General features: G+C 32.5%; 2 protein-coding genes across 2 annotated transcripts in view; one reads left to right on the top strand and one right to left on the bottom strand.

The window, feature by feature from the left end:
• dlgap4a (discs, large (Drosophila) homolog-associated protein 4a) overlaps positions 1-7998 on the top strand; it is a 45565-nt gene extending 37567 nt beyond the window's left edge. Inside the window, exons 11-12 of the mRNA XM_067370756.1 lie at positions 1987-2139; positions 3372-7998. Coding sequence (XP_067226857.1) covers positions 1987-2139; positions 3372-3596 — 378 coding nt within the window. The 3' untranslated portion in view covers positions 3597-7998. The remainder of the gene's footprint in view (positions 1-1986; positions 2140-3371) is intronic.
• A 2081-nt stretch (positions 7999-10079) lies between these two features.
• Positions 10080-17412, bottom strand: part of myl9a (myosin, light chain 9a, regulatory) — a 67969-nt gene continuing 60636 nt past the window's right edge. Inside the window, exons 2-6 of the mRNA XM_067370677.1 lie at positions 15774-15968; positions 14995-15201; positions 12529-12690; positions 12196-12367; positions 10080-10432 (exon numbers count right to left, since the gene is read on the bottom strand). Coding sequence (XP_067226778.1) covers positions 10429-10432; positions 12196-12367; positions 12529-12690; positions 14995-15201; positions 15774-15968 — 740 coding nt within the window. The 3' untranslated portion in view covers positions 10080-10428. The remainder of the gene's footprint in view (positions 10433-12195; positions 12368-12528; positions 12691-14994; positions 15202-15773; positions 15969-17412) is intronic.

Raw genomic sequence — 17412 nt, 5'->3', positions numbered from 1 at the left:
TTTACTTTATACTTTTTTATATATATATATATATATATATATATATATATATATATATATATATATATATATATATATATATATATATATATATATATATATATATATATATACATACACACACACACACACACACACACACACACACAATTATGCCTCTCAATTACTGTAATTCCCCCCCAGGTTTTTGATTTATTTTTATAGTGATTCTATAATATATAGTGATTATATAATATATGCTTTTATTATCATTTCATTTTTTCATGTATCATTTTCATTATTTCATTTGAATTTAATATTTAATTATTTAATTACATTAATTAAATATATTTATAAATATAAACATTTAAAAAAATATTTTAATATATAATTAAAAATTTAATTATGAAAATTCTGTCATATATATATATATATATATATATATATATATATATATATATATATATATATATATATATATATATATATATATATATATATATCATTTATTATTATTTCATATTTATGTAAAGAAAAAATAGATAAAATGTATCTTATTTAATTTTTTTTATTCACCTCTAATTATTCATTTCATTACATTAAATATATTTGTAAATAAATAAATGTAAAATTATGAAAATTGTGTGTATAATATATACACACACAGTATTTAATATTTATCTGTATATGTAAAGAGAAAATATATATATATAAATATTTAAATAAATTTATTATTTCATATTTGTTTATGTAAAGAAAAAAATACATAAAATGTATCTTATCATTTAATTTTTTTTCATTCACCTCTAATTATTCATTACATTAAATATATTTGTAAATATATAAATTTCAAATTATGAAAATTGTGTGTATAAAATGCACAAACAGTATTTAACATTTATCTATATATGTAAAGAGAAAATATATATATATATATATAAATATTTAAATAAATTTATTATTTCATATTTGTTTATGTAAAGAAAAAAATACATAAAATGTATCTTATCATTTAATTTTTTTTCATTCACCTCTAATTATTCATTACATTAAATATATTTGTAAATATATAAATTTCAAATTATGAAAATTGTGTGTATAAAATGCACACACAGTATTTAACATTTATCTATATATGTAAGGAAAAAAGAAAAAATATATAATTTCTATTTACTGTCTGCTGTTAATTGCTATGGTCTTTAATTCCTATTCTGTTACAATTATCTTTCTATTAAAAATGTCAAAGTAGAGGAAGGAAAATATTGAAGAAGGAAGGGATGAAAGAGATGAATATGAGGATGTGAAATTAATAGACTGTCCACATATTTTTATCTAATAAAGAAAAAGTTCTCAAAGTTTTCCTTTTGGGGACATTTGCAGTTAAATCAAATGTAATAAATCACAATGTGTCATAATTTATGTTACTGCAACACTTGGCATATCTTCGCAATAATATCTTAATATCTTATTTCTTCTGACGTGACTGAGGCAATAGGATGAGGAGAAATAACATCCAATAATATCTTAGTGTGTCTTGAATGACTCTATTACGTCCAATCTGTTGGATAAAATCTAGTCCCTCCATTCTTACTTCCTGCTAAATATGTTCTTTCACTTGGAAATACTGCAGGCGTGGTGACCATCAACCCAGAACCGCTCATGTGACTCTCAAACATGAGGCTGGAGTTGAAGCGCCCTCTGCTGGCACTCTGTCCACATGACTGAACGCTGATGTTCTCAGCACCTCATTTCAGTTCGTTCATCTAACATCGATTGAAGATTTCATAAGGTCATATCGGTGTTGTTGTGTATGTACCGTATGTTACACAGTAGGACTCAAATCATCATTGTGCTGGTTGGGAAATAAAATCATATTACAAATATGTATTGGTCATTTTGACACACAATCCGATTTAATGGACCTGAAGTGGACAGATGTTCTTTGACCGTTTCTCTTGGTATTTAAACGTGCACTCGAGCCTCATGTCTGATGTCTGTTTCCGTCAGGATGCAAACGCTCAGCCGCGGCCCACCGCGCAGGATCTGGCCGGATTCTGGGATCTGCTGCAGCTGTCCATCGAGGACATCAGCATGAAGTTCGACGAGCTCCACCTCCTCAGGTCCAACGACTGGAAGATGTCTGAGACCCAGGACAAAAAGGTCCAACTCATGTACCTTTCCAACATCATTACGCTTCCTTTTGCTTGTATATCCAATGTGAAGGTAGAATGAAGTTCTGGTTTCTGGTTATACGTCAGTTTTTAGATCTAGAACTGTTCCCTTATTGGCGCCGCCCATCCATGTGATGAAAATCTAGTGTGTCAGATGCTACCTGTAATACACTATTCAAATGTAGTAAGTGATAGTTTTGAAGTTATGTAGTTTTTTTATTTTTTATTTTAATGTTAAAAGCTAGTGGAGTGAATTTTAAGTTAATATTAATGTTAATGATTACTTTTAATATTTGTTTTATTATTTTTATTAACAACTTAATTATTTTAATAGTTCAAATGAATATTCATTAAATATTTGTTTTATACATAATTTCATTTCATTTATATTCTATTTTATAAATAAATTATTCAATATTTAGTATTTGTTTGTTTTATATTTTTTAAATATTTAATATTAGGTAACAGTGTATTTTATTATTATATTTTATAAACGATTTAAATGTCATGTTTATTTTATAAATGTATTTTATGTTTATTTTATTTTTAGTTAGTTTAATTTTAATGTTATAAGCTAGTGCATTTTATTGGTATAAATTAATATTAATAATTAAAAATAATATATATATATATATATATATATATATATATATATATATATATATATATATATATATATATATATTATTTTATTTTATTTTATTTTCTATATATTTATATCAATATTTTATGTTATTACAAAACTGGTGATACCCACCCACATATCACTGAGTATTATCTGTAATATTTATTTATTTGTTTGTTTGTTTATTAATATTACTATTTTTCTTCTGAATTAACTGAGGCTTCAATGATGATATTTAATATTTTATATATTTAATCATTATTTTAATCGTTAAAAAGAGTATTAATCATTGCATATGAATTAAAAAAATGTATATATACATATATCTCACCGGATATCATCTGTAATATTTATTTATTATTAGTACTAATTTTTTTTTTTTTTTTAGTAACTGAACTTGCAGGATGATGTTTAATATTAGTGATTGTGAATTTTATTTATTTATGATTTAATAATTATTATTTAAAATGTTAAAAAATGAATATTAATCATTGAATAGAAGTTTATAATATTTCTTTCATAAATAATGTCTTTTAGAAATAAATGTAATATTTAGCATTATAATCACATTTTAATTGTTAAATGACTGCCCTCAGGAGGAGAAGAAGTCGGCTCCAGCCCACACACCAAAGAAGACTGTAAAGGTAAAATCCAGCGGCGGGAAGGAGAAGAGCGGCGACTCTTTGGCCGACAAGCAGCGTCAGGAGGCAAGAAAGCGTCTGATGGCGGCCAAGCGAGCTGTGTCCGAGCGGCAGAACTCCGCCACCGAGAGCGCCGAAAGCATCGAGATCTACGTCCCCGAGGCTCAGACGCGACTCTAATGAACCACAAAATAACAAACTCCTCCCACTCCAGAGACGCTTTCTTGCGCTCACGGACACGCTCACCCGTACCGAGCGCACCACGGTCGGATCGAAAGGTGAATGGCCGAAAACAACGAGCAAAAAAATCCAATAAAAAGAGCGAGAAATTGAATTTGAACGCTGCCGCAGAAGAACCTCCTGTTGAAGTTTGTTTATATGGTTTCCCCTTGTTATAATTATAAATGTTATAAAAGTTAACTATCTCATGGAATATATCAAGACTTTGTCTGTAAATTGTGCTAATATCTCTGATGATGAAAAGACGTTCTTTACCGTGTCAGATCTCAGACCCTTTACACTCGTCACATGACCCGCTTCACACGTCACATGACCCACGGACAGCATGCACTCAGGATCCTGCACGTGTGCACTTGTCTTTCATCAGCGCAGTCTTCCTGTTCTCACAAACACCTTTCTTTTCTTCGTCGGGAGCACGGACACGTGACTTTATCGCGTGAAGCGTTTGAATGGCGTTGCGTATGTGAATGTTTCACTGCATCTGGAGTTTTGATGGTACGAGAGATACTTGAAATCTGAAGCGAATCACCGTAGGAAGTCGTAGAGTAGCACAGGAAGCAGATTTTAGCACTCCGCTAGTTTTGTTTTTCACGTCACTTTTCACTCCAGTAAAACTGAATGCAGAAACACACTTCAGCTTGATTTGTTTTCCATGTCAAACAATCCATTTATATTTAATAATACGGTTGAAATATGACCTCTCGACTTTGGTTTTATGATGAATGTTTTAAAACGTCAACAGTGACTGTCCAGATTTTTACTTGGACCAACTTCCTGTTTGTTTTGTATTATTATTATTATTATTATTATTATTATTATTATTAATATTATTTTAATTTTGAATTTTGTTTTCTGTTGTCCATTCATTCCATGTGTTCTTCAGCACGGTTTCCTGATACAACCGTGTCTTTGTGTGACCAATGAGAGCCCTTCATTTGTGATCAACAATGTTTGTTTTTTTTTTAATTATTATTTGACAGATATTAAAATCTTCCGTTACCCAAAACTCAGCTGATTTAGTTGTTTCAGTGTCAGATTTCCACACATTGAGCCCAAAAGTGTCACAGTATTTACTCTCTTTTCAGTATGTTAACCATCTTTATAGTTAACTGTGCATATTAAACTAGGTTAAAATGTTTTCAACACACTTCACCTTTCAGATCTTGGAGAATCACTGCCGGTTTGTTTATGTGCCAGTTTGATATAAGTGGCCATTAGTTCACAGCAAACTGTTTTCTGAAAACGGAGGACAATTGTGTTTAAATGATGAGTGAATTGGTTTTGATGGCACTTTTATTCATTTTTACAGAGTTTGTATTCCATTATAAGCATTAAGTGCATCAGATCTGAAGGATAAAGTCTTGTTCGCTCTGTATCCGAGCTAGAAGGTCCCTGCTGGTCCACGTGAATGTTTCAGGAGCTGTGGTGTGTGACGTTCAAGCTTGCTTTAACACGAGTCATGTTCATTAAAGGTACAGTAAGCAATTTCTGAGAAATGCTGTTGATATTTGAAATCACCAAAACAAACACGCCCCTAACCAAAAGGATCTTGATAGCTCCGCCCACAAATTCACAAACACACTATGCAGCACAGGCACCTCCCCCTCATGAGTGGACACGCCCCTTACTGCTGATTGGCTACGTGTTTTCTGGCACTCAGTCCAATCCACTTTCAACAGTGTTTCTCAGAAATCAGTTACTGTACCTTTAAATCTTCTGTTTGTTCACATAATGATGACTGAGGATTGAACACAAATGATTCACTTTAGATCTGGATTTTAGCAGCCTCTCGCTTCCTCTCGAAACAGGCTGTTATAATTAAATAATCATATTTTTGTGGATACTGTGATACTCTACCATTCAAAAGTTTGGGGTCAATAAGATTTAAAAAAAAAAAATAATAATAAATTGATCATAAGTGACAGTAAAAACATTTATAATGTTACAAAAGATTTCTGTTTCACATAAATGCTGTTTATTGAACTTTCTATTCATCAAAGATTCCTGAAAAAGTAACATTGCGAAACATATATCACGGTTTTATTAAGCAGAAAAACTTAAGCAAGCAGATCAGCATACTAGAATGATTTCTGAAGGATCATATGACACTGACGACTGGAGTAATGATGCTGAAAATTCAGCTTTGATCACAGGAATAAATTACAATCGCATAGAAAACATTTATTTTTAATAATAGACCTAATAATAATTCACAATCTTAATGATTTTACTGCATTTTTGACCAAATAAATGCAGCCTTGGTGAGCAAAAGAGACTTCAAAAAAGGCATGAGGGTGAGTAAAAGATGACAGTTTTGGGTGAATGTTTACATGCACTGATATTCCTCAATCTGAATAAATCCAATGCAGCTGCAGATTCTGAACGTTCTGTTTATATGTGCAGTCATTTCAAGCATTCATTTGCATCTGTTCAAACAAAATTTCAGCAGATATGGCAGGTTTTTCCTTGTTCATATACAGTATATGAAAATATGTCTGAAGTGTTTTTTCTTTAAAGTAATACGTAAATAAACATACAAACCACCACAATAATTTTGAATCCGATTGAGAAATTAGTTTGGTGTACAACTGGGCCTGAAACTAACTTTTTGCCACACCTGCCAATGGCTGATGACTTAAGAAAATTGAAACTTGAAAATTTTAGATAGGCTACCAGTGAAAATTCACAATTTTCAGGTACCGAAATGTAATAAAGTAATCAAATGTAAAATAACACTGCATAGTCTTCACTGAATAAATTAAACCTTAAATACAGTTGTTAAAAAAACTTAAATCACTCACTGCTCTTGACTGAGTTTCTTTGTCTTTTGTTGTTTGATTAACATTAAGGACAGACAGTAGCAGGCGTTTATTAGGCTGCTGTCACTTTAAGAGCTGCACAGATCCAACATACTGATACGCAATCGCTTCCTAAACTGTTTATGTTCACTTGAGACATAACTGACCATGTTTACAAGGATACTCGCTAATACGGTTATTTTCAAGCGCAGGAAGAGAGTTCAATTCAGTATTGGAGCACTGTCTTTATACGCGGCTTTCTGTGCGCGCAGAAAATTTCCCACACGGCGGGTAGTAGTTTTGCGCTTGAATATTTATTTTGGCAAGGTTTAAACTTTCGTGGCGACACAACACTGGCCCATCAACTGTTCACGTTCACGTTCTCACAACATTGCATTGCTAGAATTCATAAAAATATTACCGGCCAATTGCGATCGAGACCAGTTCATATACTCGCCAACACCTATTTTTACTCGCATTTGGGTCTTGGCTAGTGTTAATTTTAGACCCAACTCAAAATTTCAGGTCAATCGAGGTACGTGTTTACATGAAGAGTTTTCAAACCGACTGAGCTGTCAATCCGATAATTAACAGATTGTTAGATTGCATGTAAACCAAAGGTATGGACAGCTTTTATGGAATACAATAATTACCATAAATTGTTCATTTCTCATTCAAAATTCAATTCTTGACCCAAAATAAAAATCCCAGTCTACTGTGAAGTTTCAAAATGTGAGGGCATTCATGTGCAATTTTTACCTAGGAAACTGGTATTTATGATAATTCTGAAAGCACGTGAAGGCAGCATTAGTCTTTGTTCATGGTCATTGGTAAATATTGATTATTAAACAAAATAATATTTAAGCCGAGTTGAACCATTCACATTCAGATTGTATATTGACTTTTTTATTATCTGACCAATAACGTCTGGACCAATCCCAGCTCAGAATGCTCGGATTCATCAAATGTTTTACACAGTTGACTCGAGCAATAAGGTAGCATCTTATGTCACTGTTTGTTATAGATGAGAAGTGTTTTCTCAATCGTCCAGTCGTGTGAAGGTTGACTTTACATTCTTCCTGATCAAATTTGATGTCTGTTTTTCCGTTCTCAAGTTTCCTCACCTGCTTTTCCAACAGATACTGATACTCAGCACAATTTTCTGATCTCTGCATGTCAGCAATATCAGAGTCTTCAAACCTTTGTGTTCCTGTGGAAGGATTGATTATTTGCTTTTGATCGAGTATCAATGAACTCAAACCCATCGAATCTTAATAGGGCTAAACTGGACTGACACTTATGGACTTTCAATGGACATCTCGCCTGCCTTTGTATATTTTTATTTATTTTATTATAATTGTGTGTGTGTCAGATGCTAATGGACACAAATCAAATGTATTTCACATTGTCATGTTGTTCTGATGATAACTTTGGAGAGAAATATTGTAGACGGAGACGGCCGATACAGATGCTTTCATGCACATCATCTTGTATTTGTTCAAGCCATCATGTTGTTTCTTGCACTTTTGTGTGTTTATAGTGAATCACCAGGGTTAAATGAACTCTTTTAGTGGTAAATGGCACTTTCCATGAATAGGCTGCAAATTTGTGTTTAATTGTCAGTTTTAAAATTCAGATATTTTGAATTCAATAGTCTTTAGATAAAAATATAAATTTTAATGACCTTATTTTTTTTATTATTTTAATATTTAGCAGTGTAGCCAAAATTATTTCATGAAAAAGTGTGTATATATGAAGACATCAGATGCAAAAGTCTCTAAGTGCCGTCTGAAATTTTCTTCTAAAATGATCATCTCGTATGTTTAGGTTCAGTAATTTCACTTTAATGGCAATTAATAGGTCCTTTTTATTGCCATTAAAGTGAAATAACTGAACATAAACATATGAGCTTCATAAAAGTACTCATTTTAGAAGAAAATGTCAGACGGCACTTAGAGGCTTTTGCATCTGAAGTCTTCATACATATATATATATATACATATGCCTCTATATATTATATAAAATATATATATATATATATACATATACATATACATATATATACATATATATACACACATACATATATACACACATACATATATACACATACACATATGTAAGTGCTGTCAAATCGATTAATTGCGATTAATCATTCATCCACGTGCCATCAAATCGATTAATCGCAATTCATCATACACACATATAAGTGCTGTCAAACCATTAATTGCAATTAATCATACACACAAGTGCTGTCAAATCGATTAATCATATACACATGTAAGTGCTGTCAAATCGATTAATCACAATTAATCATACATATGCACGCATAAAAGTGGTGTCAAATCGATTAATCATATACACATGTAAGTGCTGTCAAATCGATTAATCACAATTTATACATATGCACACATATAAGTGCTGTCAAATCGATTAATCACAATTAATCATACATATGCACGCATAAAAGTGGTGTCAAATCGATTAATCATATACACATATAAGTGCTGCCAAATCGATTAATCACAGTTAATCATACATATGCACACACATAAGTGCTGTCAAAATCAATTAATCACGATTAATCACACACGTGTATATAAGTGCTGTCAAATCGATTAATCACAATTTATACATATGCACACATATAAGTGCTGCCAAATCGATTAATCACAGTTAATCATACATATGCACACACATAAGTGCTGTCAAAATCAATTAATCACGATTAATCACACACATATATATAAGTCCCGTCAAATCGATTAATCACAATTGACATAAAAGTTTGTACATTTATGTGTATGATTAATCATGATTAATCGATTTGATTAATCGGTTTGCTTATATATATATATATATATATACAAATAGTTTTTCAAATACTTATTTCAAACCTCTCATAGAATTAATAGAAAATTGTAGTTTGTCAGTCTGAGCATCTTCTGAAGTTTAACCTCCTCCTTTCACTGAACATTTAGACAAAATAACTTCATTAGAGTTTTGAGCATTTTTCATACCCTTTTTGTGGAACGTGCCAAAATATGATTAACTAGAATTCAGTTTGTTTAACACTGGTGAATTTCTCTGTGGTTTGGTTCTTTTTTTTTTTTGAGCACTGGTATAATAATGAACACATGAAATCTGATCTTGGATCAGTAAATTTAATATGCATAAAAGGCCCAAAAATCCCATCCTTACGTCTCCAGAGTCCAGAGAAAGAGAGATTTACTATAGATATCTATCAGTGATGGTTATTATTTTTCAGAATTGACATGTTTTAAAGTAATATAGATATACAATGTTACACTCTGTAGATTGTAGGATTGTTGTGGGAACATTTCTTTTACAATCAAAATAAAGTTTTATTTAACAAGAACACCAGAATAAAGGATAGAGTATTTGTTCTTTGAGCCCCATTGGGTGACATTGCTTTTATACTGTTTATGTTCATTTTTTATAGTTCAGCACTATAAAAAAACAAAACAAAATGTATGATCAATAAGTCATGACAAATGTTTTTTCATTATTTTAACTCATCAAAATAATTTAACCAATTGCAACTTCGTTTTTTTAAGTTATACAAGTTTTTTGTTTTTTTTTCTCCTCAGTGAGTCCATCTCATGACATCTTGGCTTATATTTTACCAATTTTGGTGTAAAATATCTAAATTTTTTGTTTTAAAAGCTGGATCGACCTATTTATCTTGAATTTTGCATGATTTGTATTTCTATTTAAAATGATGCGTGCATACGTGAGGATCCATTTGCAGAACAAATAATGATTCATTCAGATTCTTATAGAACTTATTCTGAAATGTACAAACTTTATTCTCAATAGATAAATTCAGAAAAAAACAATATTGTGGAGATTAGGCTTTTTGATATCTTCTTGATAACTTAATATCTTTATCTTCATGTTAAGGCCTGTTTTCGTCTTCTGTAGATTCAGTCTTATAACTTACACAGGTGATTCTATCTGGAGAGACAAAGAAAGAAAACAGGTCAAATACTGGATCTTGATGATGTGAAGTATGTTTGCCCATGCAAAACTCGCTGCCACAGTGTGAAATGTATGATAGTGGTTTCTAGTGCATTGCAGTGTGGTTTCTTATAGAGTGTTGCAGATATGACATCAAAACCCAGAACACTAAGGAGCGGTTAGTCTGCGTTTTTGCGGTTAAAGTGTTGGGGTAACGCATTAAAAGTAACTCGAGTTAAGTAATCAGATTACTTTTTTCAAGTAACTAGTAAAGTTATTACTAAATTACTTTTAAATTTACAACAAAATATCTGAGTTACATTTTCAAATAAGTAACACAAGTTACTTTATTTTCCCATGTATTGACTGACAGCTCTTCTGTCTCCATGTTGAGAGAAATCGAGAGTAAGTGCAGAGGTGTTGTGTGAACATGATGGTTATTCTAGACTAAATGTGAACATGCATTTACTCATCTCACTTGCACAAAAACAGATTCAGTATTCCACAAAATGAATAAAAACAGTGAAATCCAAACTCAGGAAGCTGCAATGATTAAATATGTTAAATTACACAAATATACTTTATGTATTTAATCTCACTTTATTGTTTTTGCCGCTGACCTTTGATTGGTCGATTCAACCATACTATTAAGCTATATTGAGTTAAACTTCACAATTGTTTATTTTTTTGTTTTTATTGTTGAAGTAAAAGTGGTAAATTTTCTTCTCCTGTATCCTATTCTTCTTTAATCCAGAGTGGCAGCACAGCTGAAAGATCAGTTTTAGCTGCGCCCTCTACTGTTTAGGTGTGAATTTCCTTCAGGGGCTTATTTGTTTCACTTTTGGTGTGAAAGAGCCTTTACATTTGTGAAAAACAGAACTTTTTTTGTTTATAAAAAAACAAACAAGCAAGCCCAGCACATATGAGAAAAAGTAACACACAAGTAATGTAATTTACTTTCCATAAAAAGTAACTAACGCAAATTGAGCAACGCAATATTATAATGCTTTAATTTTAAAAGTAACTTTCCTCAACCCTTGCGGTCAGTAGAACGAATGAAAGTGTAACGCTTAAAGATATGGCAAGTCAAAAGGGTCAGAATTACACTGTAGATGAATCGCGTTTACATCAAAACGTTTAAGATGGTTTTAGTGCCATCAAATACAGCGTCCACGTTCTAAACGGCGTAAAAACGTGTGCAAATTGTTTTAGTGTTTGTGAAAAGTGCCTTTTTTTACCTCGTTTGGCTTACGTCGCTTGGCTTTTGTGTTTTAATTGCACAAAAACATGCGTTTTTTTACTCCGTTTTCCGTTAGTATTATGAGCCATGCATGCTGATTTCCACAATCAGTAAGTTTGAACTGTTCTCACCCAGTCAATGATGGCCTGAGTCAGACCATCAATTGGTATGCGTTTTTTATGGCGTTTGGAGTGAGGAGGGCGTATTTGATGGTGCTAAAATGGTCTTAAACGCCGTCAAATAAGTCATTTTGGATGTAAACGTGATTCATCTTTACCGTAATTCTGACCCTTTTGGCTTGCCATATAAAGACATCTGTTTAGTCCAAGTTATGTTTACCACAGACCTTATTTTACTCGTATATTGAAAACCCCCATTATAAAAACCAATAGGAACCACTGGCGACTTAATCTTCCAGGTTTTGATGTTGAAGACTGATCTGGATCATCAATATCAGTAGATATTAAGGATCTGCACACACATAATAAAATGCTGAATGAGTCTAGCTGCTGGTTTTTACATGTCATCCTTGTCTTTGGCGCCGTGTTTGAGGATGCGAGTGAACTCTACGTAGTTGAAGTTTCCTTTCTTGTCGATTGGCGCCTCACGGAAGAGCTCGTCCACTTCTTCATCTGTGAAACGATCGCCCATGGTGGTCAGCAGCTCTCGAAGATGATCCTCATGTATGAAACCTGTGAGAGGTCATGTCATTTTAAACTGTCAATCCTGTAACCTTTATGAGGGAATAATTACCTCAGTATATATTAAAATGTATTAATTTGGCTTGAGATGGTGCAATGCAATTAACACTTGAACTCATTATTTGTCTGATAGATTAAAGTCCTCTCTGTACCAGAAGCATCTTCATCAAAGCAGGTGAAGGCATTTCGAATGACGTCTTCAGGGTCGGTTCCGTTCAGACGTTCTCCAAACATGGTGAGGAACATGGTGAAGTTGATGGGGCCTGGAGCTTCACTCATCATTCCCTCCAGGTACTCGTCAGACGGGTTCTTCCCTGGATCAAACAATCACATCACTAAACCCTCCAATGCACACACTAAACCTGCTATTCACATCAACTTCACTGTCCTGGTCTAAGTTTCATCATATATATATATATATATGTGTGTGTGTGTGTGTGGAAAAAAATATTAAATTAATCTTACATGCTAAAGCCATATTTCACCCAAAAATCAACACAAACATTAAGCCTTTTTTTTTTAAATACATAGATAAAAAATAAATAATTGGACAAATCTTACAAAACATTGTCTTGCAAACTAAGGTCATATTTCAGCCAAAAATAAAAATCAAGCCTATTTTTTAAATAAATAATATTTAAGGGGAAAATGTATTATTGAATGAATCTTACAAACCCTCATCCATACAAAGGTCATATTTCAGGCCAAAATCAAAAGAAAAAAATGGTAGCGAGCAGCAATTATCAGGATTCAAACGCTTTAGGCCCTTTAAGCACATGCATAAAAAGGTATTATATTTTATTTAGCAAGCCTGTAACCATCTATATGGAAAATACCAATTACAGTCAGTTCAGGTTATTTACTTATATGTTTTTTAAAGCTTTTTAACTGTTATAATGCTACCAATCTTCCAATCTCCATAAAATTGTGCATGCTTATTTAGAATCATATATCGCATGTGCTCACCTAATTTCGTGAAGTTCAGAGTTTTCTTTTAGGAAATATAAACCTTATGCAATGAATGATTTTCGGGACAGTTGACGGGCCAGTGCTGCATCGTCATGAAAGTTTAAGCCTTGCCAATTAAAATATTCAAGCGCATGAAGACACAAAAAGAAGCTCATTTCGTTACTCGCTGTGTGGGAAGGTTTCTGTGTGCAAACATCCTAAGCGCACCCAGAAATCCGTGACAGCACGCAAATACTGAATTGAACTGTCTTATTGCATTTGAAAATGTCCATAATGGCAAATATCCTAGTAAACATAGTCAGTTATGTCTCAAGTGAACATAAACAGTATATTGGATCCGTGAATGAGCTCTTAAAGTGACAGCAGCCTAATAAACCTGTCTGTCCTTAATGTTAATAAAGCAACAAAAGAAAAAATCACTCACTGATCTTGACTGAATAAATTTTGTATCTACAGTATAATAAGGATTCATCTATGTTTAATTTATTCAGTGACAACTATGCAGTGTTATTTTACATTTGATTACTTTATTAAATTTCTGTAGCTGAAAGTTGTGAATTTTCACTGGCGTCTAAAATGTTAGTGCCTGTTAAAGGGTTAGTTCACCCAAAAATAAAAATAGTGTAATTTATTACTCACCCTCATGTCGTTCCACACCCGTAAGACCTTCGTTCATCTTCAGAACACAAATTAAGATATTTTTGATGAAATCTGATGGCTCAGTGAGGCCTGCATAGCCAGCAATGACACTTCCTCTCTCAAGATCCATTAATGTACTAAAAACATATTTAAATCAGTTCATGTGAGTACAGTGGTTCAATATCAATATTATAAAGCGACAAAAAAAACAAAACAACGACTTATATAGTGATGGCTGATTTCAAAACACTGTTTCAGGAAGCATCGGCGCATAATGAATCAGTGTGTCAAATCATGATTCGGATTGTGTGTCAAACCGCCAAACTGCTGAAATCATGTGACTTTGGCGCTCCGAACTGCTGATTTGACACGCTGATTCATAACGCTCCGAAGCTTCCTAAAGCAGTGTTTTGAAGTCGGCCATCACTATATAAGTCAATTATTTCATTTTTTTGGTGCACCAAAAATATTCTCGTCACTTTATAATATTAATATTGAACCACTGTACTCACATGAACTGATTTAATTATGTTTTTAGTACATTAATGGATCTTGAGAGAGGAAATGTCATTGCTCCCTATGAAGGCCTCACTGAGCCATTGGATTTCAACTAAAATATCCTAATTTGTGTTCTGAAGATGAACGAAGGTCTTACAGGTGTGGAACGGCATGAGGGTGAGTAATAAATGACAATATTTTCATTGTTGGGTGAACTAACCCTTTAATTGCCTTTTTTTTTTAGCAAAAACAGATTCATGGCTGGTAAAAAAAATAAATAAAAATTAATAGTACATTTTCTTAAGTCTTCGGCCATTGTAAGAAGCTTAAATAAATAAATAAATAAATATTTTATTATTTAGTTATTTTATTTTTATTTTGGGCTGAATTATATGTGTGTATATGTGTATGTATATATATATATATATATATATATATATATATATATATATATATATATATATATATATATATATATATATATATATATATAAATGTATATAATGTATTACCAAGAGAGGCCAACATGTCGTGTAGATCCTCCTTATCGATGAAGCCGTCTCTGTTCTGATCGATCATATTAAAGGCCTCCTTGAACTCCTGGATCTGTGATTGGTCGAACATGGCGAAGACGTTGGAAGTGGCCCTCTGCGGGCGCTTCTTTGTGGTCTTTCCTTTGGCACGCTTGGCCGCAGACATTTTGACCGCAGGGTTTGGTTCTGCAGAAGGAAGAGATAAGAAATTAAATTCATTAGAGACTTATCGCAGTCTGGAGGAAAATACACAATGCAACAGAGCAATGCCGTCGACTCAAGTATGATGGATGAAGTATGTTTTCAATCTCTTGTAAGAAAAAATTGCATGAAAAAACACAATATATCCATCCAGTCTTATAGCATAATAGTTAGAGATGCTGTCGACATGAAATTGACACGACTTTTCAGCAGCATCCTGCGGTGTGACATGCTATAATTCATCAAAAACATTTTTTTTTTTAATTCTTCTATATGGAATATTATACTGAAAACAATTCAGTATAATTATTAATTAAATCCAGTAAAGACTAAAAATAGTGACATATACTTGTATATTAGAACCCAAAATCTTGATGTCGAATTATAAAATGTATAATTTCACACTATACATATATTTAAATGTAAAACATCCTATTAAATGACTGTTTTGAAACTATAATACATGTTTTCTGCTAGCACTCATCAGAGGTTCAGACTGAAACTGTATTATATCTGTTAACCATTAACAAAACCAAAAGTTCTTAGAGTAAGTGTACCTTGTTTTCCTGTAGAAAAAGGTGGAGACAAGCTGTGTGCGTTGGGTCTGTTCGTCTGCTGGGCTGAAGGGAAGTTTGTTTGGTTTTTCAGGCTTTTCTCCACACCTCCCTGTTCCTGAACGGCCAATAAGGTCAGCCTCCCCTCCTTTAGCCATACAAGGCAAAGGAATCTGAGAGCCGCAGATCTCGCATATCCTGAGAAACAGCAGAGCGTTTTCACAATGGCTCGGGTCTGGCCAGAAGGAGGCCTTATTTAGCAAATAAATGACTAAGTGTGCAGCACAAAAGAAACATTTCCTTTGGCAGTCAGTGCAGATGAAGACCAGCGCAGGGCGGCTTTCGAAAGTCATTTCGGGGCCTGCTGAGGGATTTGCATTATAGGAAAGAGATGCAAATTTATGAGCTGCTGGCTTGGTTACTGAGATATATCTTCGTTACCGCTCTCCTCCTCAAATATGTATATACACAAATGAATGATTTTATCATTCACAGGAAAATTCAGAGCTATAAAAATGTCCCCGCTGCAAGCAGTGTCTATTGTTTTAAAAAGTAAATAATAGATAAAACAATGTGCACAAAGCTAATGCATAAATTGCATGAATAAAACAAGTCGGACATGACTGGATAATGTTAGAAAAGGTCACAACATTTATATGTGCATAAGCATCATTTTTTGGTAAGAAGCCAATATAAGTCTGTACACCAATGTTCACGCTATTGTCTTTTTAGATCTGCTTTACAGTATAGAATTCAACGTTTGCATCAATGAATCATTATTTTTCCTGTTTATTACTGAAGCTGCCTTGAAAAGTGCTTTCCAGAGTCCCTCTGACCTTTTTCAGTGTGTTTTATTTATTGGGTCACCAAAATATATTTTTAAAAGCTTTTTATATTAATTGAAATGTCTCCTTTAGTAATGTTTAAAAACATGACATGCATTTTATCCTTATATTAGAAATTATTATTATTATTATTATTATTTTCAGTTGGCACCACCTATTTTGTCATGTCCCTCAAGGCCTATGAAAGGTTACTTGGGATATGAATAATAAAATGAGAAAAAAGTCCATTCATTTTGCCATTACCATAAATATCCATCTGTGCCTTTTTGCTGCAATGTTTTTTTTTTTTCTAAGTAAATTCATGATTATTCATTAAAATCACATAATTTAGCTCTGTACCTCAGTAACCCCTCAACCCCGTTACACAAACCATAATGAACGGAACCTTATGTGACATCATTAATAGGAAGTGACATCATAGAAGTCTTCTGAACAACATTGTAAGCAGACACAAGCAATTGCCACCTTCTTTAATAATTATAACTAAATTATGTTGTGAAATTGTGTTTGTCAAGCTTAACGACTCAACCCTGTTACATCAATTAAAGATAGAAAACTATTACTTGTGAAAATTATCTTTGTTATTTTAACATTATTCATGATTTCTTAATATCATGCATGCCATGTGCTCTTCATTTATTCACTAGATTTAGAGCAGTGGCCAAAAAAATCACAACCCCGTCACACCTACATTTTTATTTTATTTTATTATTTTTTTTTGTTAAGTTTATGAAAAAGTAATTTATAGTTAGTTGAATTCTGTCTGAAATGTTCAGATCAATCATAAGAAAACTGAT

Source organism: Chanodichthys erythropterus, chromosome 20 (assembly GCF_024489055.1).
Source record: "Chanodichthys erythropterus isolate Z2021 chromosome 20, ASM2448905v1, whole genome shotgun sequence".
Taxonomy (NCBI): domain Eukaryota; kingdom Metazoa; phylum Chordata; class Actinopteri; order Cypriniformes; family Xenocyprididae; genus Chanodichthys; species Chanodichthys erythropterus.
This window is presented reverse-complemented; position numbering and strand designations above follow the sequence as displayed.